The 25,000-nt window shown below is 46.7% G+C and overlaps 3 protein-coding genes across 5 annotated transcripts; 2 read left to right on the top strand and 1 right to left on the bottom strand.

Moving 5' to 3' along the window:
* Positions 1 to 3,942: 3,942 nt before the first annotated feature.
* Positions 3,943 to 8,444, top strand: thoc6 (THO complex 6; the record flags this gene model as incomplete). Its single annotated transcript, XM_083896952.1, has 13 exons — positions 3,943 to 4,133; positions 5,313 to 5,404; positions 5,757 to 5,821; positions 6,154 to 6,257; positions 6,353 to 6,390; positions 6,501 to 6,549; positions 6,725 to 6,796; positions 6,957 to 7,059; positions 7,137 to 7,186; positions 7,632 to 7,694; positions 7,782 to 7,892; positions 8,018 to 8,146; positions 8,364 to 8,444. The coding sequence occupies exons 1-13, from the start codon at positions 4,119 to 4,121 to the stop codon at positions 8,442 to 8,444; spliced, it is 972 nt and encodes a 323-aa protein (XP_083753078.1). The 5' UTR covers positions 3,943 to 4,118.
* Positions 8,445 to 8,800: 356 nt separating this feature from the next.
* On the bottom strand, positions 8,801 to 17,781 carry med15 (mediator complex subunit 15). Of its 3 annotated transcripts, none has more exons than XM_083896933.1 (17): positions 17,652 to 17,781; positions 17,017 to 17,104; positions 16,758 to 16,809; positions 16,479 to 16,505; positions 16,166 to 16,315; positions 15,595 to 15,917; positions 14,700 to 15,134; positions 14,336 to 14,461; positions 14,074 to 14,223; positions 13,849 to 13,967; positions 12,092 to 12,219; positions 11,693 to 11,827; positions 11,549 to 11,612; positions 11,388 to 11,454; positions 10,575 to 10,732; positions 9,298 to 9,563; positions 8,801 to 9,208 (listed from the first exon to the last, which is right to left on the bottom strand). In XM_083896933.1, the coding sequence occupies exons 1-17, from the start codon at positions 17,717 to 17,719 to the stop codon at positions 9,072 to 9,074; spliced, it is 2,493 nt and encodes an 830-aa protein (XP_083753059.1). In that variant the 5' UTR covers positions 17,720 to 17,781; the 3' UTR covers positions 8,801 to 9,071. The 3 variants fall into 3 exon arrangements, with proteins under 3 accessions (XP_083753059.1, XP_083753060.1, XP_083753061.1); XM_083896934.1 differs by having other exon boundaries at positions 14,336 to 14,458; XM_083896935.1 differs by lacking the exon at positions 16,166 to 16,315.
* A 268-nt stretch (positions 17,782 to 18,049) lies between these two features.
* On the top strand, positions 18,050 to 22,334 carry LOC310933457 (uncharacterized protein). The gene is made up of 2 exons (XM_083896953.1): positions 18,050 to 18,180; positions 19,953 to 22,334. Exon 2 carries the CDS (start codon positions 19,983 to 19,985, stop codon positions 20,901 to 20,903), a length of 921 nt encoding a protein of 306 aa, XP_083753079.1. The 5' UTR covers positions 18,050 to 18,180; positions 19,953 to 19,982; the 3' UTR covers positions 20,904 to 22,334.
* The last annotated feature ends 2,666 nt before the right edge of the window (positions 22,335 to 25,000 follow it).

Raw genomic sequence — 25,000 nt, 5'->3', positions numbered from 1 at the left:
ATATATACACACATATATATACACACATGTATATACACACATGTATATACACACATGTATATATATACACATATATTTATTAACCATTTATAATTGATTTAGGAAGTTTATGAATCAATTCAGAATTGTGGATGATTAGAATCTCTATTCCTCGGTGAATCGAGTTTTCCCCTCACCACTATCCAGGACTAGCTACAGGTGCTGGGCGACCTCGCTATTTACATCCAGCAAGGAAGCAGAGAAGAAGAAGATATAGCGAATTATAGCGGAAACAGACAAAGAGTCACGAAAACTCCAGGACCCAAAGTTTGGGAACATTTCAGTGAAAATAAACCAGCGTTAAAACATGTTAAACTCTCGTTCCATGTAAGCACTGTTCCATGTTAGCACTGTTCCATGTAAGCACTGTTCCATGTTAGCACTGTTCCATGTAAGCACTGTTCTATGTTAGCACTGTTCCATGTTAGCACTGCGGTGATTCACCAACACGTTACATGTTGACACTGAGGAGCCGCTGTATCGTCACGTACCGCAGACGCATATCCTCAATAGTTTTATATTCATTAACCATCAGCCGATGATGAAAGTACATAAAACATTTGTGTCGTACGTCGGAAAATCATGGAAGAAGCTAGTTTAGCCAACGCTAGTTCACTTACGTAAATGCGTACTTTACGGCATTAATCTGTGAATTACAGGCGAATCGTTTATAATGAAGTGGATCAACTGTGTGATTTGGAGCAGATTAATTAGATATTTTAACTGTAATCTGTGAAACACATTTGTTTCAGGTGTGTAACTGTGATAAATGTCATGTTATTAAATCACACATATGGAGGTTAAACTCAAGTCCAAAATAGGTGCTAACTAAAATAATCGTGATTAATCGACTAATCGAAAAATAATCTGGAGATTAGTCGACAACAAAAATAATCATTAGTTGCAGCCCTAAACAAAAGATGGGAAACATTCAAGTAAAGTAAAACTAGAAAAGCACTCAGAGAGCGCAGACCTCCACCAAGGCAGCTCAGCCCCCCCCCCCACTGATCATGCACAAAATTCAATCACTTGTTCTAGTAGCACGATTTGTGACTTCATGATCAGGGAAAATGTGTGACATCATCAGACTGCTATGCACTGATTGGTCAGAGTGTCGTCACAGGAAGAGACAAAATAATCAAACTGTAGATTAAAGTTAAAAAGACTCAACAATCCTGAAAACATTTAGCAAAGGAAATGTCTTAAATCAGCTGCTTTTTATCGTTTGTTTGTCATTCAATTCAACTTTATTTGTACAGCGCCAAATCATAACAAAGACAGAGAAAGAATCGTCGTCATTCAGAAATGAGACGTGTGCAGAATCCAGACTGCGATTTTTTAAACGATTTATTGTGCAGCCCTAGTGTGTGAGTGTGTGTGTGAGTGAGTGTGTGTGTGTGAGTAAGTGTGTGTGTGTGAGTGCTTCTACATGAAACAAATGTGAAGAGCTCCTATAAAAAAAACTTGATATTATACTCGGAACAAGTGGATTTAAAATAACTTTATTGATTTTTTATACATTTTCTAATTTCTGTCATTTTTCAGCTTCTTAAATCCATAACATAAATAAATCTTTCAAACTGAATCGTTTGGGTTTGTGGACAAAAACAAAACATTTGAGATCATCATCATTTCCACATTCGTCAAAGATCGATCAATATTTTATGAACCAATAAAGAAAGTTAGTCGTGGTCTTGTGCGTTAGTTCGTAAACCAGGACTTTTCCCCGACGCTGCTCTTAACAACAAAACAGCACCGTTTGCGTCTGTGTTTTATTTATTTTTTCGACTTCTCAGTGGAACGCGATGATATCGGACGTAAACACGACGCAGCATTAACGCCTTAAAACAGAGGAACATGAAGAACTGCTTCATTTTCGTAATCCATTAATCTGTCGATTATTTTCTAGATCAATCAATGAATCGTTTGGTCCGTCAGTTAAAAAACATTGATCAGTATTCGTCAAACCTGGAAATGACGATGTTCTTGAACGTCTCGTTTTGTTCACAAACCAAAATGATTTATCATTTCTTTGTTTATGTGGAGCAAAGAAATGAAGAAAATATTCACATTTAAGAAGCTAAAACAGTCAGAAATCTGGTTTTAATCATGAAAAAAGCTTCAAACAGATTATCGATTATCAAAATATTTGGCGATTAATTTAGCAATCGATTAATAATCGATTCATAGGTTAATCCTTTCAGCTCTAGAATTTTCATTCTTATGTTTCCTTTATTATCGTTTCACTTTTCAGATTTATCATTTATTTCAATAACTCACTTGTTATTAAGGTTATTAACAACATGAATTCTGAGATTAAAGCATTCAATCGAGTTCATGATGTTTTATTTATGTTTCTTTCAGTAATGTTTAATGTTTATGACTTTCATAAATATATAATATGTATGTAAATATATAGAAATAATTCAATATATAAATATATATATGAAAAAAAAATTATAAAAAAAATTCAAAATAAAATCGTGTTGTTGAGTTTTTGTTTAGTAAATAATTTAACCGGTTGTTGAATAAACGCTGACCTTGGCTCGTCTCCTCTCGCTCGGGTTCAGTCTCGACATCAGTTTCTCGGGACAAAGCGGGAGCTTCTCACCGCCGACACCGACTCTTCCTGCGACGTAACCCCGGGAGTCGAGCCCGAGACCACCCGCCCCCCACCATCCAGCCCCGGTCACGAAAGGCGGTGTGCCGGTGTATACCGGAGCAGTGTCGGACATGACGCTCACACCTGCGGCCATGAGCCCCCTGAGCCCCCTCTCCTCTCACCGAGACCCCAGGCTGCAGGAAAATGGCTCTGGGCTCCGCTCTTTAGACCCGCAAACAGCGGCTAACACCGGAGCTGGAGCCGGAGATCGAGCTCAGCCCGACGGTGAACCGCGGACAGTGAACCGCAGCGGTTTGACGTTACAAATAAAAACCGACATTTCGCGGTTAAAAGGTAAAAAAAACAACAACACAGAGAGAGGCTCGAGCTACGATTAGCATTAGCATCGTTGCTTGGCTAATTAGCACCCCCCCCCCTCCCGCCATGAGAGGGAGAAACGGAAGTTCACAACAACACAACGACACACAAACAAACACACACAAACACACACAAACACGGCGCCGCGTGGATTGAACACGCTGCGTGTTTTTTAATCACCAGCTTGAGAAAAGTGAGCGGAAGCTCCGCCGTCTGCGCCGCTGTTAGCGTTAGCATCCAGAGGCTAGCCCGCAGCTACACAAAGATGTCGACAAACAGCGCGCGGCCCCGCGCACGGAAAACCGCGTTTTCTGCGCCTTCACGCTCCAAACTTACCCCTCAAACGGCTTCTGCGCCCGCGAAGGCGACGATGTTCGGCGTGAAGATGCAGAACGCGCCCATTTCACGGATTTCGCATGTTTTTCGTTTGTCCTCCCGACGATCAGCGCTCTCTCCACGGCTCTTCCCCCTCCGCCGCGCACACACTCACTTCCTGCCGCTGCCGCCGCTGCTGCCGCCTCTGCCGCTGGAGCGAAGCGACGCGCACAAAGCGACGCGTCATCACGCGCACAACGTGCGTGTGTGTTAATGTGACACAAACACAGAAATACACACATTTTCTTTTCATTCCGACGTGATTTCATTTAATTATAATAATAATTTAGTCTTTTTTTAAATTTTTGCTGCCCCGAAACTTAAATATTTCTATTAAATTTATTACAAATAAATGAACTCTGAAAACAAACAAAAGTAAATAAACTCAGAGGTATGATAAACTCAGTCTTAATTATTATGCGCTATATTAACATGAGAAACTGCTCCCTCTTTCACGCACACACACATGAATACTACATTTCCCAGAGTACATTGCGTCACCGCTGACGTCACATTTCTGCGCCTGAAGTGAAACGTCTTGTTGTGCGATCGTTCTTTCTCTCTCTGTAGCAGAAGAAAAGACGATAAACGAAGAGAAAGAAGAGGAAGAGAAGGAAGAGAAGGAAGAAGAAGAAGAAGAAGAAGAAGAAGAAGAAGAAGAGGAAGAAGAGGAAGAAGAAGAGGAGGAAGAAGAAGAAGAAGAGGAGGAAGAGGAGGAAGAGAAATGGGTCCAGTCGAGGTAAAGTTGTGAGCGGAGAAAAGAGTCCTCGCGCTCATTGATTCTTTGGCGCGCTGTGTGTTGTTGTTGTTGTTGTGTATATATATGTTGTGTATATGTTGTGTATATGTTGTGTATATGTTGAATGACGTGTTAACTCGCCACACGATGATTTATTTCGTCATTAGTTGCTGTGCTCGGCTTCAGCAGAGCAGACAACACGGGAACTAAACCCCGTTCACAATTGTCCGGATTTTACATTTTCTTTCTTTTTAATCCAAAACTTTCACGTCGTGTGACAAAGTTTAGTCGATGCATATGTCGAGAAGAGTCTCCTCGTTAATTCGGCGTATGTTTTAGTGACAGTTTCTGGTTTTATAAAGTTTATATAGTGTTTATCAAGTGCGGGTTTTGCATATTGATGATTTATTTTCTCAAGTACCACAAGGGGGAGCTGTATCTTCTTCTGTCTTTTACCAAATCTCTAGACTTCAAAAATAAAAGTGTGAAGTTTAATCTCAAATTTAATCTTGTGTTTAGTCTCAGTCTTAATCTCAAATATATAAACACACCCCAGAACAGTTACACAATACAAGCAAACCTTGCTGCACACACACACACAGACCAAAAAAATAAATAATGAAAGTACATAAATAAAAGTAAATAAATATTAAATAAAATTGTCCCATTCTGTAGTTTCACAAATAAGAATAATCTATTGTTGCTTGAGAAACTTCATGTGTCCACACCTCTTCAAATTCTTGTGCTTTTCCCCTAATTCCATAGATTATCTTTTCTAATGAAACACACTTTACCATCTCCCTAATCTAAGATTGTGATGAGGACACTTCAGTCTCTCTCCAGGATAATGCAACCACCCTCCTGACCTGCAGGGGGCCAAAGTCGATCAGAGTTTTAAGGGTTAAGAGTTAACAGAAAAGCAATCTGTGTAAATCCCCAAAATACAAAGTTTAGCTCCGAAGGGAACCGGAATTTTCTTTTTCCGAAATGCTAACTTAATCTCAAATTTAATCTTGTTTCATCTCAGTCTCATTTAAAACAGCGTTAACAACAAAACACAGATACGATTTAAAGAAAACTCACTCTTGTGTGTACGAACTCTGTAGCGCGACAAACTTTCATCGTGTGGAGCACAGTGTAGTTCCTGGTCTGACCAGCAGGTGGTGTTTTGTCCCACAGCTGCTCCACATGTCCGTGTTCTCTCAGAGCTTCTCGCCCTGCGGTCGATTCCTCGCTGCAGGAAACAACTACGGCGAGGTCGCCCTCTTCAGGTGAGACAGTGCAGCTGCACTAATGTACTCAAATGTGAAGCTGTGACTTTGTGACATCATCAATGACATCATCACTGACGACATCAATGACATCATCGCTGACATCAACACTGACGACATCAATGACATCACTGACATCATCAATGACATCATCACTGACGACATCAATGACATCATCACTGACATCATCGATGACATCACTGACATCATCTATGACATCATCACTGACATCAATGACATCATCACTGACATCATCTATGACATCATCACTGACATCAATGACATCATCACTGACCTCATCTATGACATCACTGACATCAATGACATCATCACTAACCTGAACCTATCACAGTCTCTCTGCAGCTCTGAGTCCAGATGCAACAGAACTGAGTCAGAAACCTGTTCTCAGATTCACTGGTGAGTTCAGAACTTTGTTTGTTCTAATGTTCAGAACTTTAGATTCAGTCTTAGTCTCTGGTTTAGATTCAGGTCTCAGTCTCTGGTTTAGATTCAGACTTAGTCTCTGGTTTAGATTCAGGTCTCAGTCTTAGTCTTGGGTTTAGTCTCAGCTAACTTCACGATGGATTCACCTGTAGTGGTTCTGGTGGTGAGGGACAGTTGATTGCCATGGTTACATGTTGGTCTCCTGTGGTCTCATGTGGTCTCATGTGGTCTCATGTGGTCTCATGTGGTCTCATGTGGTCTCATGTGGTCTCATGTGGTCTCCTGTGGTCTCATGTGGTCCTCAGCTCATGAAGGTCCAGTCTTCTCTCTGGTGTCCACTGATCGTCACCTGCTGAGCTCGGGGAACGGAGAGGTCAGCGCCTGGAGCTGGAGTGAGCTCATCAAGAAGGTGAGGCTGACCTCTGTGACCTCTGACCTCTGTGACCTCTGACCTGGTCACGTCAGTCATCAATGACTCATCATCTGATCACTTTGTCTCCTCAGAACGTCAAAGCTCTTTGGACCAAAAAACCAAAATACAGGTGAGAGAAAAAGAAGAAGAAGAAAGAAGTGAAAGATGAGATCTAAAAACTGTCTGTCTCTCTGTATCTGTCTGTCTCTCTGTCTCTCTGTCTGTCTGTCTGTCTCTCAGGTCCAGTCTTGAGATTCCAGAGATCAACTCTATGAAGCTTCAGTCCAGAGTGAGTCTGTTTCCATGGAAACACGTTGGTTTGTGTGAAGGTTAAGTTTAGTTAATCTGGTTAAATTGACTCATGTTTGTCCTTCATGTGTTTACTTAGGTTTAGTTAAGTCTGGTTTAGTTAAGTCTGGTTTAGTCACAGTGATGGACACAGTCTGTCTTTGTCTCCGTCTCAGGACAACAGTCTGGTCATCGGTGCAGGAGACAACAACGTCCACATCCTGGACCTGGAACATGGAGTTTTCAAGGTCTGAAGTCCTGAAGGACAAACTGCTGGTCTGTCCTCTGTCCTCAGTCTGTCCTCAGTCTGTCCCTTCTGTCCTAAGTCTGTCCTCAGTCTGTCTTCAGTCCTCAGTCTGTCCCTTCTGTCCTAAGTCTGTCCTCACTCTGTCCCCTCTCTGTCCTCAGTCTGTCCTGCAGGGACACTCTGACTACGTCCACTGTGTCAGTGTGAGGGAGCGGGAGGCGGAGATTCTGTCGGGGGGAGAGGACGGAGCTGTGAGGATCTGGGGTGAGTCTCAGAGGACACGTCTGTCCAGAGGACATGAGGACATGTCTGTTAAATGTGTCTCCTCTGTGTGTCCTCAGACAGCAGGACGGGTCAGAGCGTCCACTGTGTCGAGGTTTATAAGTACGAGGTGAGACACTGTAGTGGTCGTCATGGTAACTGCTGGTTGAGATGTGATGATGTCACTGTGTTGATGATGTCGTCACTGTGATGTTGATGTGATGTCGATGTCGTCACTGTGTTGATGTCACTGTGATGATGTCACTGTGATGTCGTCACTGTGATGATGTCACTGTGTTGATGTCACTGTGATGATGATGTCACTGTGATGTTGATGTCACTGTGATGATGTCACTGTGATGATGTCGTCACTGTGTTGATGTCACTGTGATGATGTCACTGTGATGATGTCGTCACTGTGTTGATGTCACTGTGATGATGTCACTGTGATGATGTCGTCACTGTGTTGATGTCACTGTGATGATGTCACTGTGATGATGTCGTCACTGTGTTGATGTCACTGTGATGATGTCACTGTGATGATGTCGTCACTGTGATGATGTCACTGTCCACAGACCTGTGCGCGTCCTCAGTTCGGGAAGTGGATCAGCTGCTTGACCACGGACTCTGACTGGATGGTGAGACCACGATGTGTTCAAGGTCATCTGTGAAAACAGAAGAAAACAGATGTTTGAGTGTGTGTTGTCTCCTGGTGTCTCCTGCAGCTGTGTGGAGGAGGTCCGTCTCTGTCCCTCTGGCATCTTCGCTCTCTGTCTCCGACGTCCGTCTTCCCGTTGACGGGCTGTCAGCGCCGCGCCGTCTTCTACCAGGACATGGTAAGACCGGTTTGGACAGTGTCTGGTGGGGTTGAGGACATGTAGAGGACACGTAGAGGACACGTAGAGGACACGTAGAGGACACATAGAGGACATGTTGACCCGTGTCTTGTCTCCTGTGGTAGATCCTGGCGGTGGGTGAAGGTCCTTTCGTGTCTCACTGTCGTCTGGGCGGAGACGTCAAAGCGCAGATTCCCTGTTCGCTGCAGAGCGTCAACACGCTGCAGATCAACAGCAACAGCAGCGAGCATCAGGTCAGCAAACGTCACCTTCAGCCTAAGGGGGGCGCTGTAAACATGTTAAAGACAGGGGGGCGGGGCTTAGGGTGAATGACCAGGTCAAACTCAAGGTTCAGGAAACTTTAAATGCTTTTACTTTGGAAACAGGAAGAGGAAGTGTCTGTGAAAGAGGCTCCTCCAGTTCTGGAAACCATGACGATGACCTCTGACCTCTGTGTGTGTGTGTATACAGGTACTGACTGTAGGAGGAAGCAGCAAACACATCGACGTCTTCACAAACCTGTCCTACAGAGCCTTCTCCCTCAGCTTCTAACACACAGGATGTTGTGAGAAGATGAGCAGCAGCGCCACCTGCTGCTCAAACGCCTGGTTTTAATGTAACTTTTCCTTATTAAAATCATTAAAAAAAAACAAAACACATTATTCCCTGTCGTACATGAGAACTCCTGACTGAGAAGCCCCCTGGTGGCTGAAACTGAGAACATGGTAAAAGTGACTTCAAAGGTTTTTATTTAGAAAAAAACGTAACATTTTTATTTTCAGTCTGAAAAAACCTCAGCGACAGGAAGTGGTGATGCGTTCAGGGACAGGAAATAAAACATGAAAGAAGTGTTCATTAAACAGCTGAGAGTCCCTGAACGCATCACCACTGTGTGTGTGTGTGGAGGGGGCGGGGCCTCAGGCAGCTGACAGACAGGCCTGTGTGGATGGGGCGGGGCTTCAGGCGGCTGACAGACAGGCCTGTGTGTGGCGGGGGCGGGGCCTCAGGCGGCTGACAGACAGGTCTGTGTGTGGAGGGGGCGGGGCCTCAGGCGGCTGACAGACAGGCCTGTGTGTGGAGGGGGCGGGGCCTCAGGCGGCTGACAGACAGGTCTGTGTGTGGAGGGGGCGGGGCCTCAGGCAGCTGACAGACAGGTCTGTGTGTGGAGGGGGCGGGGCCTCAGGCGGCTGACAGACAGGCCTGGCGGACGCTCTGGGCCCACGTGTTGAGCAGCTCTGTCACTGAGTGTTTGTCAGGAAGCTGCAGCAGTTTGGACGTCATGTTCTTGTGGACACTTTGCAGGAAGCCGTTTGCACCTGAGACAAAGAGACACCCTTTCAAAATAAAATCTGTCCACTCAACAGCGATGCTGTGAGCGCCCCCTGCCCGTCCCTCCGTGTCTCACCGTACTGCTGTCCGTCGTCGGCCCAGTGTGGACTCTGCTCGGGGTAATCCACGGGGACGCTGAGCTGCAGCGGAGGGACACTGGGCAGGTTCTTGTCGTCCAGTTTGCAGACCAGGTGAACTGTGCCGTTGTTGCTGCAGTGCGAAGGATCCAGGTTGACCAGGAACTTGACGTCCAAACGCGCTACCTCCCCCTGCAGGACGTTGGGAATAACCTGTCGCTCGTCGTCTTCGTGCTTCCTCTTCCGGCCGGAGACGGCGGGACCGCTGAGGGACGGAGGACAGACGGAGGACAGAGAGTACAGATGGAGGACAGACAGAGGACAGACAGAGGACAGCTCAGTGAACAGTGTCCTCTAAAGCAGCCATTCTCAACCTTGGGGTCCCTACCCCAATTGGGGTCGCGAGATGATTTCTGGGGGTCACCAAATCATTTTGGAAAAATATTTTAAAAAAAATACATATCTATACATATATTTTTTTTAAATCAAAATAAATGTATTGTCCAATCAGACGTTAGAATGACGACGAGCGTTTGGGCTGAACAAGTAGACTGGATACACCAGCTTTTCACCACCTGACCACCATCTGGAGATACATCCGTGACATCGGAGAGTTCTTCCCTTTTTTTTGCCCCTCATTTTTATCAGCGCTGCTTTGATGGTCAATATTGGACAGTACAGCCATGTTTTTGAGCTTAAAATTAATTAGTACAGTGAAGAATAGTTTCCACCCCCGCAAAAAAAAAAAAAAAAAATTGACACCAACTCTCAAACTCTCATTTGACAGTCAACTCTCAAAATGCCGTGTAATTCCCGTCCCTAGTTATCGTTTCATTTCATTCAAAAGAAAAAGAAAGTTTGCGTTATTTGTTTACATTTTAACCGGCTCAACTACCAGCAATACGATGGGATGTAGCGACAATTGTCGTTCTATTACTTACGTGAAAAGTTACCCTCTTGATGCTGCTGTATGTTTTTAAAAAAATCCAAAAGTGTTTCTAAATAAAAAAGAATAGCTGAAGTGTGTAAGTGCTTGTCTGATATGTAAATGCAACGTAGCCAACGGTGTATTGATCCGGCGTTGTTTCAGCACCACGGACAGTGCTTTATCCATCATACCCATCGTGCGTTCACACCGGTGTGTGTGTGTGTGTGTGTGTGGATGGCGGGGGGGCGGGGTCACGGACAGCCGTGCATGTTAAATTTGAGGGTCGCGACTCAAAAAGGTTGAGAACCTCTGATTTAAAGGAACCCTCTGTGTTCTGCTGACACTCACGTGATGGGCGGTCCATGGATGGCGGTCATGGCGGGGGCGAAGGTTCTGTAGAGGGAGTGGTTAAAGACGGGCGAGCGGATGTTGGCCATGACCACGTCCAGCAGAGGCTGACACAGATACTGCTGTTTGGTGGCCACCGGGGGGGGAGGGGGCGTCGGCTGAACCACCAGCCAAAAGAAAACAAATGTTTTATTCATACAATGTATTTTAGTACAAGATCATACTGCAGAGTAAGAAGTAACAACACTGTGATTTAAGTGAGAAAGTCTTCAAAGTTTGGACCAGGGTTGACGTGATCCTTCATTTTTGTCTTCAGGTCAGTGAAATAATGCCATAATGTAGACGATAGCCTTCTGCGTGTCATAGCTTAGCCCCACAGCTTAGCCACACAGCTTTCATTAGCTCAAATAGCTCCACAGTTTGTATCAGCACTTCACTGTTTCCATGGGGACAGGTTTCAGAGAAGCTCCGCCCCCTGGTCTGATTGTGTGAACAGGTTCACAGAATAATCTCTTATGTAATTCTATTTAACTGCTCCATGTTCAGATAATATTCAAATAGTTTCCAGCAAATATCAATGATCAATGTGTATTGATGGTGTGTGTACCTGATGAAAAGTACGTATTTTATGGAGTTGCAGACGTTGGCATGCTAAGAAGAGATTTAGCTTCCTATGGGCACTGTAATAATAATAATATTAATATTAATAATAATGATAATAATAATAATAATAAGAAGAAGAAGAAGAAGAAGAAGAAGAAGCTCCTCACTAATTCTAACCACAGTAGGAAACAAAGAGTCAAAGTTTCTCACCACAGCCATGTCGTTCTTCAGCTTCTCTAACGCTATCTCACATTTCTGGAGCGTCCTCAGAGGACACCTGCAGGTCAGAGGGGGAACAGCAGCTGAATTAGGATGAACGGATGGTGCGGTGCGTTCAGGTGAACGGCGGTGCGTTCAGGTGAATGACTTACCTGGTGTTTGGATCAGTCAGGATGTTCAGCAGACTCTTCATCTTACTCAGGTCCTTTTTTCTGTCTGAAGACAAACACATGTGATGGTGAGATGTTATTGATCATCACTGATCGATCAGTGTTGTGATTGGTTCAGAGGCCGACCTTCGTTTTTGTCGATCTTATTGATCATTCTGCGCAGAGGCTCGATGTATTTGGACAACTGTTTGAGTTTCTCCATGTACTGTTGGTCCTCCAGAGACGACGCTCCAGCTGGACTCATCACTGAGCCAGGGTTACCTGAGACACAGGTGAGACACACACACACACACAGGTGAGACACACACACAGGTGAGACACACACACACACACACACACACACACACACAGGTGAGACACACACACACACACACACACAGGTGTGAGAGACACACACACACACACACACACACACACACACACACACACACACACACACACACAGGTGAGACACAGACACACAGGTGAGACACACACACAGACAGGTGAGACACAGGTTCTGTTAGTGCTACCAAGTGAGCATACCTGGGGTGTTGAGTGGTCCAGGTGAGGGTACCCCATAGTTCTGAGGGGTTCTGGCTGTGGCGGGGCTCTGTGAGGGCTGAGGGGAGGGGCTAGGCTGGAAACCACCTGGTGATGGTGTCGGACCTGAGCTGGAGAGAACAGGAAGGAAATGTTTTATATCACAAGGAGGTTAGCTAGCTGAGGAGGAGGTTAGCTAGCTGAGGAGGTGGTTAGCTAGCTGAGGAGGTGGTTAGCTAGCTGAGGAGGAGGTTAGCTAGCTGAGGAGGTAGTTAGCTAGCTGAGGAGGAGGTTAGCTAGCTGAGGAGGAGGTTAGCTAGCTGAGGAGGAGGTTAGCTAGCTGAGGAGGAGGTTAGCTAGCTGAGAAGGTGGTTAGCTAGCTGAGGAGGTGGTTAGCTAGCTGAGGAGGTAGTTAGCTAGCTGAGGAGGAGGTTAGCTAGCTGAGGAGGTGGTTAGCTAGCTGAGGAGGAGGTTAGCTAGCTGAGGAGGAGCTAGCTAAGGAGGTAGCTAGCTAGCTGAGGAGGAGGTTAGCTAGCTGAGGAGGTGGTTAGCTAGCTGAGGAGGTGGTTAGCTAGCTGAGGAGGAGGTTAGCTAGCTGAGGAGGTAGTTAGCTAGCTGAGGAGGAGGTTAGCTAGCTGAGGAGGTAGTTAGCTAGCTGAGGAGGAGGTTAGCTAGCTGAGGAGGAGGTTAGCTAGCTGAGAAGGTGGTTAGCTAGCTGAGGAGGTGGTTAGCTAGCTGAGGAGGTAGTTAGCTAGCTGAGGAGGAGGTTAGCTAGCTGAGGAGGTGGTTAGCTAGCTGAGGAGGAGGTTAGCTAGCTGAGGAGGAGCTAGCTAAGGAGGTAGCTAGCTAGCTGAGGAGGAGGTTAGCTAGCCGAGGAGGTGGTTAGCTAGCTGAGGAGGTGGTTAGCTAGCTGAGGAGGTGGTTAGCTAGCTGAGGAGGAGGTTAGCTAGCTGAGGAGGTGGTTAGCTAGCTGAGGAGGTGGTTAGTTAGCTAGCTGAGGAGGAGGTTAGCTAGCTGAGGAGGTGGTTAGCTAGCTGAGGAGGTGGTTAGCTAGCTGAGGAGGAGGTTAGCTAGCTGAGGAGGTGGTTAGCTAGCTGAGGAGGAGGTTAGCTAGCTGAGGAGGTGGTTAGCTAGCTGAGAAGGAGGTTAGCTAGCTGAGGAGGTGGTTAGCTAGCTGAGGAGGTGGTTAGCTAGCTGAGGAGGAGGTTAGCTAGCTGAGGAGGAGCTAGCTAAGGAGGTAGCTAGCTAGCTGAGGAGGAGGTTAGCTAGCCGAGGAGGTGGTTAGCTAGCTGAGGAGGTGGTTAGCTAGCTGAGGAGGTGGTTAGCTAGCTGAGGAGGAGGTTAGCTAGCTGAGGAGGTGGTTAGCTAGCTGAGGAGGTGGTTAGTTAGCTAGCTGAGGAGGTTAGCTAGCTGAGGTTAGCTAGCTGAGGAGGTGGTTAGCTAGCTGAGGAGGAGGTTAGCTAGCTGAGGAGGTGGTTAGCTAGCTGAGGAGGAGGTTAGCTAGCTGAGGAGGTGGTTAGCTAGCTGAGAAGGAGGTTAGCTAGCTGAGGAGGTGGTTAGCTAGCTGAGGAGGTGGTTAGCTAGCTGAGGAGGTGGTTAGCTAGCTGAGGGGGAGGTTACCTGGCTGAGGTGGAGGTTACCTGACTGAGGGGGAGGTTACCTGGCTGAGGGGGAGGTTACCTGGCTGAGGGGGAGGTTACCTGACTGAGGGGGAGGTTACCTGGCTGAGGGGGAGGTTACCTGACTGAGGGGGAGGTTACCTGGCTGAGTTGGGCTGTGAGGTCGGGGGTTGGGGCGATGGCTGTGGAGGAGGAGGCATAGACTGCGGCGTCTGAACCTGCACAGGTGACGGCGATGACATCATTGAATGCTGCTGCACCTGTGATTGGACAGAGGAGACGTTCAGGGGGCGGAGCACAGAATCACATGTTCTGACAAGGTCAAGCTGTGGTTCAGGGGTATAAGGTCACACTGGAGATTCATACCTGTTGGGTCATTGTTTGTCCACCTGTTGCCGTGGCAGCGGCGGCGGCGGCAGCTGCTGCTGCAGCGGCTGCTGCATTTGGAGAAGGGATAGAGGGGTTGAGAGGAGCTCGAGGCAGACGGTTAGGGATGGGCAAGCCGGGACGAACCAACTGAAAGATGAACACACACACACACAGACTGTGGTCAGATGTTATCCTGATGTGTTGAGTCACAGAGTGTTCACACAGCAAGGGCCTGGGTGGGCGGAGCCTGCAGTCTCACCTGTCCAGGTCCAGCAGCAGCAGCTGCTGCGTTGAGCTGAGCCTGTGCTGCCACCTGCTGGGCCTGTTGTGCTGCCTGCTGCGCCTGCTGGACCTGCTGCTGCTGCTGTAGGGCTGCACGGGCCTGCTTACACACACACACACACACACAGAAGTTAATGAATGTGTATAAAGATGTGACTGAAGCTTGTTACTGCAGTACCACTGACAGAGATAGAGGGCGACAGAGAGCAGGTGTCTGTGGTTAAACAGCCTTGTTTACTCCACAGTCAGCCATGATAAACACTGTTGTATAGAGATGTGAATGTATCTTAACCACACACACACTGATGGACTGTGTGTGTGATCAGTGAACTCAGTCTCACCTGGAAAGCCTGGATCTTGAGCTGTTGCTGTTGCTGTTGCTGTTGCTGCTGCTGCTGCTGCTGCTGCTGCTGCTGACTCAGCGTGTTGATGGGAATGTGCTGAGCAGAGGTCATTTGTGCAGACAGAGACTGAGGAACCATACCAGGCTGCTGCTGCTGCTGCTGAGAGTGAGGAGGCATCTGCCCAGGCTGACCCTGAACCACCTGCTGCTGCTGCTGCTGCACCATTTGCTGGATGGACTGAGCCTGAGCTTGTGCTTGAGCCTGAGCCTGAGCTTGAGCCTGGGCCTGGGCTTGAGCCTGGGCTTGAGCTTGAGCCTGAGCCTGAGCCTGAGCTTGAGCCTGAGCCTGAGCCTGAGCTTGAGCCTGAGCGTGCTGCTGCTGCTGGAGCTGCAGCTGCACCATCTGCTGCTGCTGAATCCTTGTCTGGTGCATCTGCAGACACAGGAGGAAGAGTTAATACCAGTTAATACGATAAGATGATGTCATAGCTCGGCCTCTATCTTTGTCATCATCAAACATGAGGTCTTCATCATCTTCATCATCTTCATCATAAAACCTCTGTGATGAACAGATGAGTGAGAGGCAACAGCAGCAAAAACATCCCATTCTACAAGCTCAAGCTTCTGAGTTCTTCATGTTCTTCATGTCTGGTCTGTCTGTCTGTCTGTCTGTCTGTCTGTCTGTCTCTTCATGTCTGTCTGTCTGTCTGTCTGTCTCTTCATGTCTGTCTGTCTGTCTCTTCATGTCTGTCTGTCTGGTCAGTTGTCTGTCTGTCTGTCTGTCTGTCTGTCTGTCTGTCTGTCTGTCTGGTCAGTTGAGAAGGAGATTCTGTCAAAGCGCCCCCTGTGTTTTCCTGCAGTATTATATGTGGTGTTAGCATGTTATCGTGTACCTGGTTCTGCTGTTGGTTCGGTTGCTGCTGTTGGTTTTGTTGTTGTTGTTGTTGCTGCTGCTGCTGCTGCTGCTGCTGCTGTTGTAGCTGTTGGTTCTGGTGGTGTTGTTGCTGTTGCTGTTGCTGTTGCTGTTGCTGTTGCTGCTGCAGCTGCTGTTGCACCCGCAGCTGCTGCTGCACCTGGAACTGCTGCTGGATGGCAGCATTCTGCTGCTGCTGCTGCTGCTGCTGGAACTGCTGAAACTGGATGGTCTGCTGCTGCTGCTGCTGCTGCGACTGCACCTGCACCATCTGCTGCATCGGCATCTGACCTGGACCTCCGACTGCACAGGGAGTGAGAAGCAGATGAAGGACTGACCCGGTCCACCAACGGCCCAGAACCAGACTAATGAAGAGCTCTGGACGCTAAAACACACACGACGTGGCAAAGCAAAGAAAATGCAAGACGCAGACTGAAGCACAGACTGCAGACTGAAGCACAGACTGCAGCACAGACTGCAGACTGAAGCACAGACTGCCTCCACTGCAGTAAACAGAGGAAACACACACCACAGAGGAAACACACACTCACTGGCTTGTGGGTTTCCAGCCACACCTGCCATGGCATGCTGACCGATCTGCATCGGCCCCATGGCGCCCATGCCACCCACTGGGGCACCAGGGGGGCGGGGCCCCATGCCTCCTCCTACCCCCGTCAGGTTAGTCAGGGTATTCATAGGATCTAGCAAAGATAGACAGCAGATGATGTAACGCAGCTCCGACATGCACAGCAGAAATCATGAACACACCATGAGTGTGGTAGTGACAGGTCAGGTCCAGCAGGGGGCAGAACACAGCAGAGAAAAACATGAGAAGCAACAACAGTAATAATAAAATCTACTCACCAGGACCGCCGCCCATGTTCTTCTTCTCTGTAAACAACACAACATCATCAGTATTTCACCAACACACAGGCCTAGTGATTTAGTCTGAAGTGGGCGAACTGCATGTGTTTTAAGAAGTTTTTCTTATTTAAATGAGTAAAAAGAGTTTGTGTAATATGACAACATCAACAAAGTCAACACACATCAATGACCTGCTGATGATTATCAGAGTAATGAGAACACAAAGACGGGTCACAACACACACACACACACACACACACACACAGGTCAAATACGTACGGATGTCTCTAAAGTGTATAATCAGCCTCGCCACCAGAGACAAATATTCCTCCTGAATAAAGAAAACACACAAAGACTTTCGTTAAAAAACATTCATGACCTGCTGATGCTGAACCAGAACCAGTCTGTGTCTCTGTGGACTTTGGTGTGGGAGAGTGAGTGGTTTACAGACGTCAGTGTCCATCTCACGGTGAGATAAAGACGTGAACATGTGAGTCAGTAGAGATTGTGAGCAGCAGGTGGCGCTGACAGCACTCACTCTGGACTTGGCTTTGACGTACACATGGTTCTCCATGTCGTTGCTGGACTTGTTGTGAGCAGTTCCTGCTTTTCTCATGGCTTCATCTCTGCAAGTGATGAACACATGAATGAATGAATGAATATTCACCACCACAGGGTTACAATATGTCTTAGTTTAGCTCCTCCCACAAGATGAGCGTGGACACACGGATGACAATTCATCCTCTCATCACACACACACTACACACACTCACTCACAGACACTATGATTGATTATGATGTGTGTATTATTCTTCTGAATAAACACAAGTACTTGTACTAGTACTAGAGTAGTAATAGTTAGTAGTAGTACTACAGTCATCAGTGTGTCAAAGTACAAACATGATCACTTTAATTCAATCATTACACTGTGGAACTGAGTCAGAGGAGCTTTAAAAACTCCTTTAAACACGTTTTTAAAGCCGTGCGAACGCTGCCCTGAGCCGTGCTAACGCTGCCCTGAGCCGTGCTAACGCTGCCCTGAGCCTAACCATAACACCGGGTTTTCAAATCACGACAGCAGGTGACGCTTTTTCCAGCCGCGCTAACATTAGCTTAGCTTCTGGAGCTATCTGCTAAAGATGAAGTCTTTCCGGTCAAAGCTGAACGTCTCACATCTGAGCGACGACCTTCTGCCGGAACTGTGGACTCCTCCAGTCACTGTCCGCTCCCGGGACCTCCATGACCAGCGCTTTTCTCTTTTTATTCCACCAACGTGATTGTTTTTCCTCCGCTCTTCCTTCTTCCGCTCCAAACAAAATGGCGGCTGTTTGCTCCGCCCGCAGGAAGCGCTCCTTGTCCCTGACTAGAAGATGGATAAAGACCCGCCCACATCCTGCGTCTGATTGGCTTTTGACGTGACGTCACGCGCCTTTGGGAGGGAAGGAAGGAGGGAGGGCGGAGTTAGCTGTTCTTTTTCCACGGTGGCCCTGAAGTTCAAATGTTTTTCTGTTAATAATATTGTGTTTTAGTTAATGTTGTCGTGTTTTTGTGTTTATGTTGTTGTGTATTAGTTAATGTCGTTGTGTATTAATTAATGTAGTTGTGTATAAGTTAATGTAGTTGTGTTAATGATCAGCAGGGGGCGACCTCACTCTGGTTCATTTCACTTCTGCTGTGAGTGAGCGAAGATCAACAGTCTGAGGTAAATATGTCACTTCATGTTTCCTTTATGTGACCGTTATTTACTAGTTTACTTTAGTTTAGTCCAGTTTACTTTAGTTTGGTCCAGTTTACTTTAGTTTGGTCCAGAGACAGAAAATAAAAGAACATTTTTACAGCAACAGGGTGTGTGTGTGTGTGTGTGTGTGTGTGTGTTTACTTCTTTAATCTCGAGTTATTCTGATACCAAATGAGTTCTGTGGTCCAGGCACTGTTTACCAGTTAGCGTTAGCACCGTTAGCTGCCTTAAATAGCTGATAACATCGACCGCTACTGCCTATTGGCGCTGTCGAGCCGTGGGGCCGCCATCTTGGACAGGTCACCTGCTCCACTCTGTCTGTTTGACAGCTCAATGCGCACTTTATCAATCGTAACTCTGAATTCAAAACTTATTTTTTTGCTGCAAACGTCATACATGTGTCTGTGATACAGAACACATGGTTCAGCGTATTTTAATAGTCATAGTAGGATTAACAGTAATAGAATATTCAGATGTATGATATGATTTCTAGGTATTTTGCAAACTATATACACTATAAATATAAACACAGCAATAGAAATCATAATAGAGTAATCATATATAAATGTGTATATATATGTGTATGTATATATATATACACACATATATGTATATATACATACACACACACATATATATATATACATACACACGGTATATATCAGAGAAAATGTAAATATATATAATTCATATACAGAGAGAGATACCAAATACCAGGCTCTGAGAAATGAAAACACTTTCCCAAAATAATACAAATACACTCTGAATTTGAACACACTACAGACACAAAGAAACTCTCATATTTACTTGGGGAGATCACAAATTATTGTTTTTTCACTATTATCTTGATTTTACAAATGATATCTTTCCCTTTTCCTTTTAAATGTTATGGAATCTCAATATTACTTAACAGAACAGATGCCTCTGGAGGCTGAATCGTTAACTGCAGCCCACACCAGAGACACTGGATGGAACAGTAATAAACAACTGACAAAATCAGTTTTAGGTTCAATTAATCACCTGTTCTGGGTAATGTTCAATCCTACTTGTGAAAAGTAATCCCTCGAGCCCTGTTTTCAAACGTCCGTCTATTAACACAGGAATATGCTGCACAATGTTCTGGCATCGTATTGTTTCTGCTGCTCAACTAATAGTAGAACGACCGGTCCAAGATGGCGGCCGCATTTCTCGCGCCCCAGCAGCCAATGCAGCGTCTACTGTTATATGTCTCTGGGGGGGGGGGGGGGGGCTAGGGACAGACCATAATAAGCTAAAGCAGCTGTATATGTTTGTTGTGTCAAATGACTTTTATTTGTCATTTGACACAACAAAATGTGTCTAAATGTGACATTTAGTTACATTTAGTTACATTACATGTTACAGTTACATCTGGATCTTTGAGGCTAACCCTTAGCCGATGTGACCCTCAGCCCTGATTAGAGCGCCACCTGTATTTATTGTGTTGGACGTGTTTTCAGCTTTCAGTTAAATGACATTAAACGTGATGTTCGTTTCATAACAAACGTATTTTCAACATGAAATAAACATGTTTTATATCTGGCTACATACAAACAATAAGATCTTTAACATTTGCTACAGATGACAAATGATGACTTTAATCATTTAGACATTTCCTCTGGGGGTTTAACACACACACACACACACACACACACACACACACACACACACACAGCTGATCCTTCACTGAGGACGAAATGGTGTTTTGTTTGTTACAGAGTTGAACGTTGGACCCTGAACGCAGCATCATGGGTAATCTTTTCAGTGATCAGAGTGAGGAGAGGACACAGATTCTGAATCGTGAAATGAACGACTTTCTGAAGTCTCTGAAAGACGGTCCAGACCTGACTGTGGACAAGAACATCGTGATGTTCTGCAGTCTGGAATCTTCAGAGAACCTGAAGAGATACTTTGAGGAGAGGAAGTCACAGACTTACCCCACCACAGACTGGACCAAGGAGTTAGCCCGGGCTCTCTCCGGCCTCGTCCTTGATTCCAAACTGGCCGGACTGGGAGCTCTGGCTGTGGTCGTCCTCATCGACATCTTCTCAGCTTCTTCTGATGGTGCAGAAAAAGCCCTGCAGAAGGTGTTTGCAGACCAGAAGACCTCTGAGGTCTGGGACCTGGTGGACGAGTGCCTGAAGAGGTGCAGGGCGTACATCAACGACGAAGACCAGCTCAGGAGAAACATCGGCCGGATTGAGGAGAACCTGAGCGTCGCGCTCACCAGGCTGAAGAACTCCATGGTGAGGGAGAAACAGATGTCCAACTGGGCCGTGAAGGTCTGGGTCAACGGAGCCGCCTTCCACGTCCAGATGATGATCCACCTGGTGAGACTCGGAGGAATCACCTGGGATCCCGTCATCAGATACCTGAACATTTACCAGAAAGAAGTGGACGAGGTGTTTGAGGAGCACAGAGTGATGGTAGAGAGCAAGTGTTATTGTAGATCTGTTCTTGTAGATCCTGAAGCCATTTCTAGGCCTGAATATCTGATGGATGATCAATCAGTTTGTCATGTGTTTCATGAAGGCAACCCTTACACGTATTTAAAACCCTATTACGATCACACGTACGGCCGACAGAAGAGCGCCATCATGCTGTACTTCAGAGAGGTGCAACAGAACCTTCACAGTCTGGTTCATCAGAAAGGCAGATTCAGCTCTTAAAGTAGGATCAGCTAATAACTCACTAACCTTAACTAACCCATACTAGCCTTAACTAACCCGTACTAGCCTTAACTAACCCGTACTAACTTTAACTAACCCGAAATAGCCTTAACTAACCCGTACTAACCTTAACTAACCCGTACTAGCCTTAACTAACCCGTACTAACCCTAACCCGTCGTGTTTGTCTTTGATCCACTTTAAAGTCTTTGGAAAACCAAATCCACAAAAGTAGTAAACTTAAACGTGTAGTTATTGTTATGTGACAAAACAGAGTAAAATCCAAAAATAACAGTACAACTTTATCAATAAAGTGGCTTTAATTTGTGAGCATTAGGATGAATTTCAAAACAAAAGTCCTGGAGTAAAGGCAGGAAGAACACAACGAGGGTCGATGATCCAAGTTCACGCGCTGAAATCCGCCTGTTGTGCAGTTCTGTTCGCTGGGCGGAACCATCACGGAGGAGCTGGAGCCGCGGGCTAACGTGCTAACACGTGGCCAGCTAACGTGCTAACACGTGGCCAGTTAACGTGCTAACACGTGGCCAGTTAACGTGCTAACACGTGGCCGGCGGCGTGTGCACGGTTCACTGTGGTTCTGGTCTCTCTGAAGCGAGTCCACAGGCGGCCGACGGTGGAATGATGCACATTTACGCTGACAATGTCACGCCCTCATGGTTTGTGACATCTGTGGCAAAGTGACAAAAGTCCACATTTTGGTGTGCCCTTTAAATGAGTGTCTGTGTACTGGTCACACACAGTGACCACCACTCTGCCATGCTCCATGACTGGTGAGCTGAAGTACTCCGAGTACTCCGAGTACTCAGTATATACTCTATACTGAGATTGTAGTCAGTAGGAGTGACCGAGTGACACTGGACGACTGGGTTTGAGCAAAATTCCAGAAACAAATGTCAGGTTTTTTTAATCATTATTTTCTCAGACTTTTGTGTACGATTAATGAGTCACTCAACTTTGACAGCATTTTTAATCAAATAAAGAATAAAAAATGTTTCCACAGGCTTTAAGTTTCTGATATCTTTAAGAACATGTTCAAGTCTTTATCTCACTGCAGGAAACCACTGTCCCAGCTTTAGTTTTAGTCACTCTTTCAAAGTAAAAGACATGTTTTTGTTATCTTTAGTTTTAGTTGTTATCCTTTCAAAATAAAATACATGTTTTTGTGCCATCTTTAGTTTTAGTTGTTATCCTTTCAAAATAAAATACATGTTTGTGGTATCTTTAGTTTTAGTAATTCTTTCAAAATAAGACATGTTTTTGTGTTATCTTTAGTTGTTATCCTTTCAAAATAAGACATGTTTTTGTGTTATCTTTAGTTGTTATCCTTTCAAAATAAGACATGTTTGTGCTATCTTTCATTTTAGTTATCCTTTCAAAATAAGACGTGTTTTTTGTGTTTTATTTAGTTGTTATCCTTTCAAAATAAAAAACATGTTTTTGTGTTATCGTTAGTTGTTATCCTTTCAAAATAAGACATGTTTTTGTGTTATCCTTTCAAAATAAGACATGTTTTTGTGCTATCTTCAGTTGTTATCCTTTCAAAATAAGACATGTTTTTGTGCCATCTTCAGTTGTTATCCTTTCAAAATAAATGATCAATAAAAATCGATCCACTGTCAGATTTGACTTTTGATCAGTTTATTAGAAACTTTTTAGAAAACAGAGAGGGGGCGGAGCCACAGGGATCAGAAGGTCAAAAGGTCATTAGTGGTTCCTTATTTACAAACGTACACAGTGAGAATGACCTCTAGTGGACACGTGAGATATGTCAGATCAGAGGTGAAGTACATAGGACGAGCAACCACTGGGTGAGAGAGAGAGGTTTATCAGCCTGAGAGAGAGAGAGAGAGCGAGAGAGAGAGTGAAGTTTAATTATTCATCTCTGACACAGATTTTCAGAATAAAAGTCTAATAAGAGAAACAGGAAGTAGTAAAATCACAGGAAGTGTGTCTCTTACCTTGAGTCCACTGGCGTCCACAGCTTGTCCGTCTCTGCGTACACTCAGCAGGTGAACTTGTCCACTGTGTGGATAACCCTCCTCAACCTCTAGGTGGCACACTAACTCTGCTGACCTGAGGTAAACCAGCAGCCGCTGAGAGGGACGCCAGTCGATGGCAAAACTGGACGGACATGAGAGACATGAGAGACACGGGGAGACATGAGGGACATGAGAGACATGAGGGACATGAGGGACATGAGACATGAGGGACATGAGAGACATGAGAGACATGAGGGACATGAGAGACACGAGGGACATGAGAGACATGAGGGACATGAGAGACATGAGAGACATGAGGGACATGAGACATGAGGGACATGAGAGACATGAGAGACATGAGGGACATGAGAGACATGAGAGACATGAGGGACATGAGACATGAGGGACATGAGAGACATGAGAGACACGGGGAGACATGAGGGACATGAGAGACACGAGGGACATGAGAGACATGAGAGACATGAGAGACATGAGGGACATGAGAGACACGGGGAGACATGAGGGACATGAGAGACATGAGGGACATGAGAGACACGGGGAGACATGAGGGACATGAGAGACATGAGAGACATGAGGGACATGAGAGACATGAGGGACATGAGGGACATGAGGGGACATGAGAGACATGAGGGACATGAGAGACATGAGGGACATGAGAGACATGAGGGGACATGAGGGGACATGAGAGACATGAGGGACATGAGAGACATGAGAGACATGAGGGGACATGAGAGAGACCAGATTAAACACTGCTGTCCAACGTCTGTCTCCTTCACACAGAGACATGAGGACAGAAGGACAGAAGGACTCACCTGGACCTCAGTGTTTGAATCTCTGACAACAGCTCAGTCTGACCCACGTAACACTGCATCACCTCCAGCAGGGCGGCGCTCAACTCCCAACGACGGCCACACACACAGTTCTCCACCAGGCCAGAGGTGCTGTCACTCACCTGAGAGAGGAGGAGACGAGGAGGAGGTGAGGAGAGAGGAGGTGAGGAGAGGAGGCAAGGAGGTGAGGAGAGGAGGTGAGGAGAGGAGGAGAGAGGAGGTGAGGAGAGGAGGCGAGAGGAGGTGAGGGGGTGAGGAGAGGAGGCGAGGAGGTGAGGAGAGGAGGTGAGGAGAGGAGGAGAGAGGAGGTGAGGAGACGAGGAGGTGAGGAGAGGAGACGAGGAGGTGAGGAGAGGAGGTGAGGAGGTGAGGAGACGAGGAGGAGGTGAGGAGAGAGGAGGTGAGGGGGTGAGGAGAGGAGGCGAGGAGGTGAGGAGAGGAGGCGAGGAGGTGAGGAGAGGAGGTGAGGAGAGAGGAGGTGAGGAGAGGAGGTGAGGAGAGAGGAGGTGAGGAGAGGAGACGAGGCGAGGAGAGGAGGAGGTGAGGAGAGGAGAGGAGAGGAGACGAGGAGGTGAGGAGGTGAGGAGAGAGGAGGTGAGGGGGTGAGGAGAGGAGGTGAGTAGGTTAGGAGAGGAGGTGAGGAGGTGAGGAGAGAGGAGGTGAGGGGGTGAGGAGAGGAGGAGGAGGTGAGGAGAGAGGAGGTGAGGGGGTGAGGAGAGGAGGCGAGGAGGTGAGGAGGTGAGGAGACGAGGAGGAGGTGAGGAGAGAGGAGGTGAGGGGGTGAGGAGAGGAGGCGAGGAGGTGAGGAGAGGAGGTGAGGAGAGAGGAGGTGAGGAGAGGAGGTGAGGAGAGAGGAGGTGAGGAGAGGAGGTGAGGAGAGAGGAGGTGAGGAGAGGAGGTGAGGAGAGGAGACGAGGAGGTGAGGAGAGGAGGCGAGGAGAGGAGGAGGTGAGGAGAGGAGAGGAGAGGAGACGAGGAGGTGAGGAGACGAGGAGGGAGGTGGTGAGGAGGTGAGGAGAGGAGGAGGAGGTGAGGAGAGAGGAGGTGAGGAGACGAGGAGGGAGGTGGTGAGGAGGTGAGGAGAGGAGGAGGAGGTGAGGAGAGAGGAGGTGAGGAGGTCAGGAGACGAGGAGAGAGGAGACGAGGAGAGAGGAGACGAGGAGGTGAGGAGACGAGGAGGTGAGGAGATGAGGAGGTGAGGAGACGAGGAGAGAGGAGACGAGGAGAAAGGAGACGTCCAGCGTCCTT

Source organism: Microchirus variegatus, assembly GCF_963457635.1.
Source record: "Microchirus variegatus genome assembly, chromosome: 10".
NCBI classification, from domain to species: domain Eukaryota; kingdom Metazoa; phylum Chordata; class Actinopteri; order Pleuronectiformes; family Soleidae; genus Microchirus; species Microchirus variegatus.
Note: the sequence above shows the minus strand (reverse complement) of the source record. Positions and strands in the feature narration are given on the sequence as shown.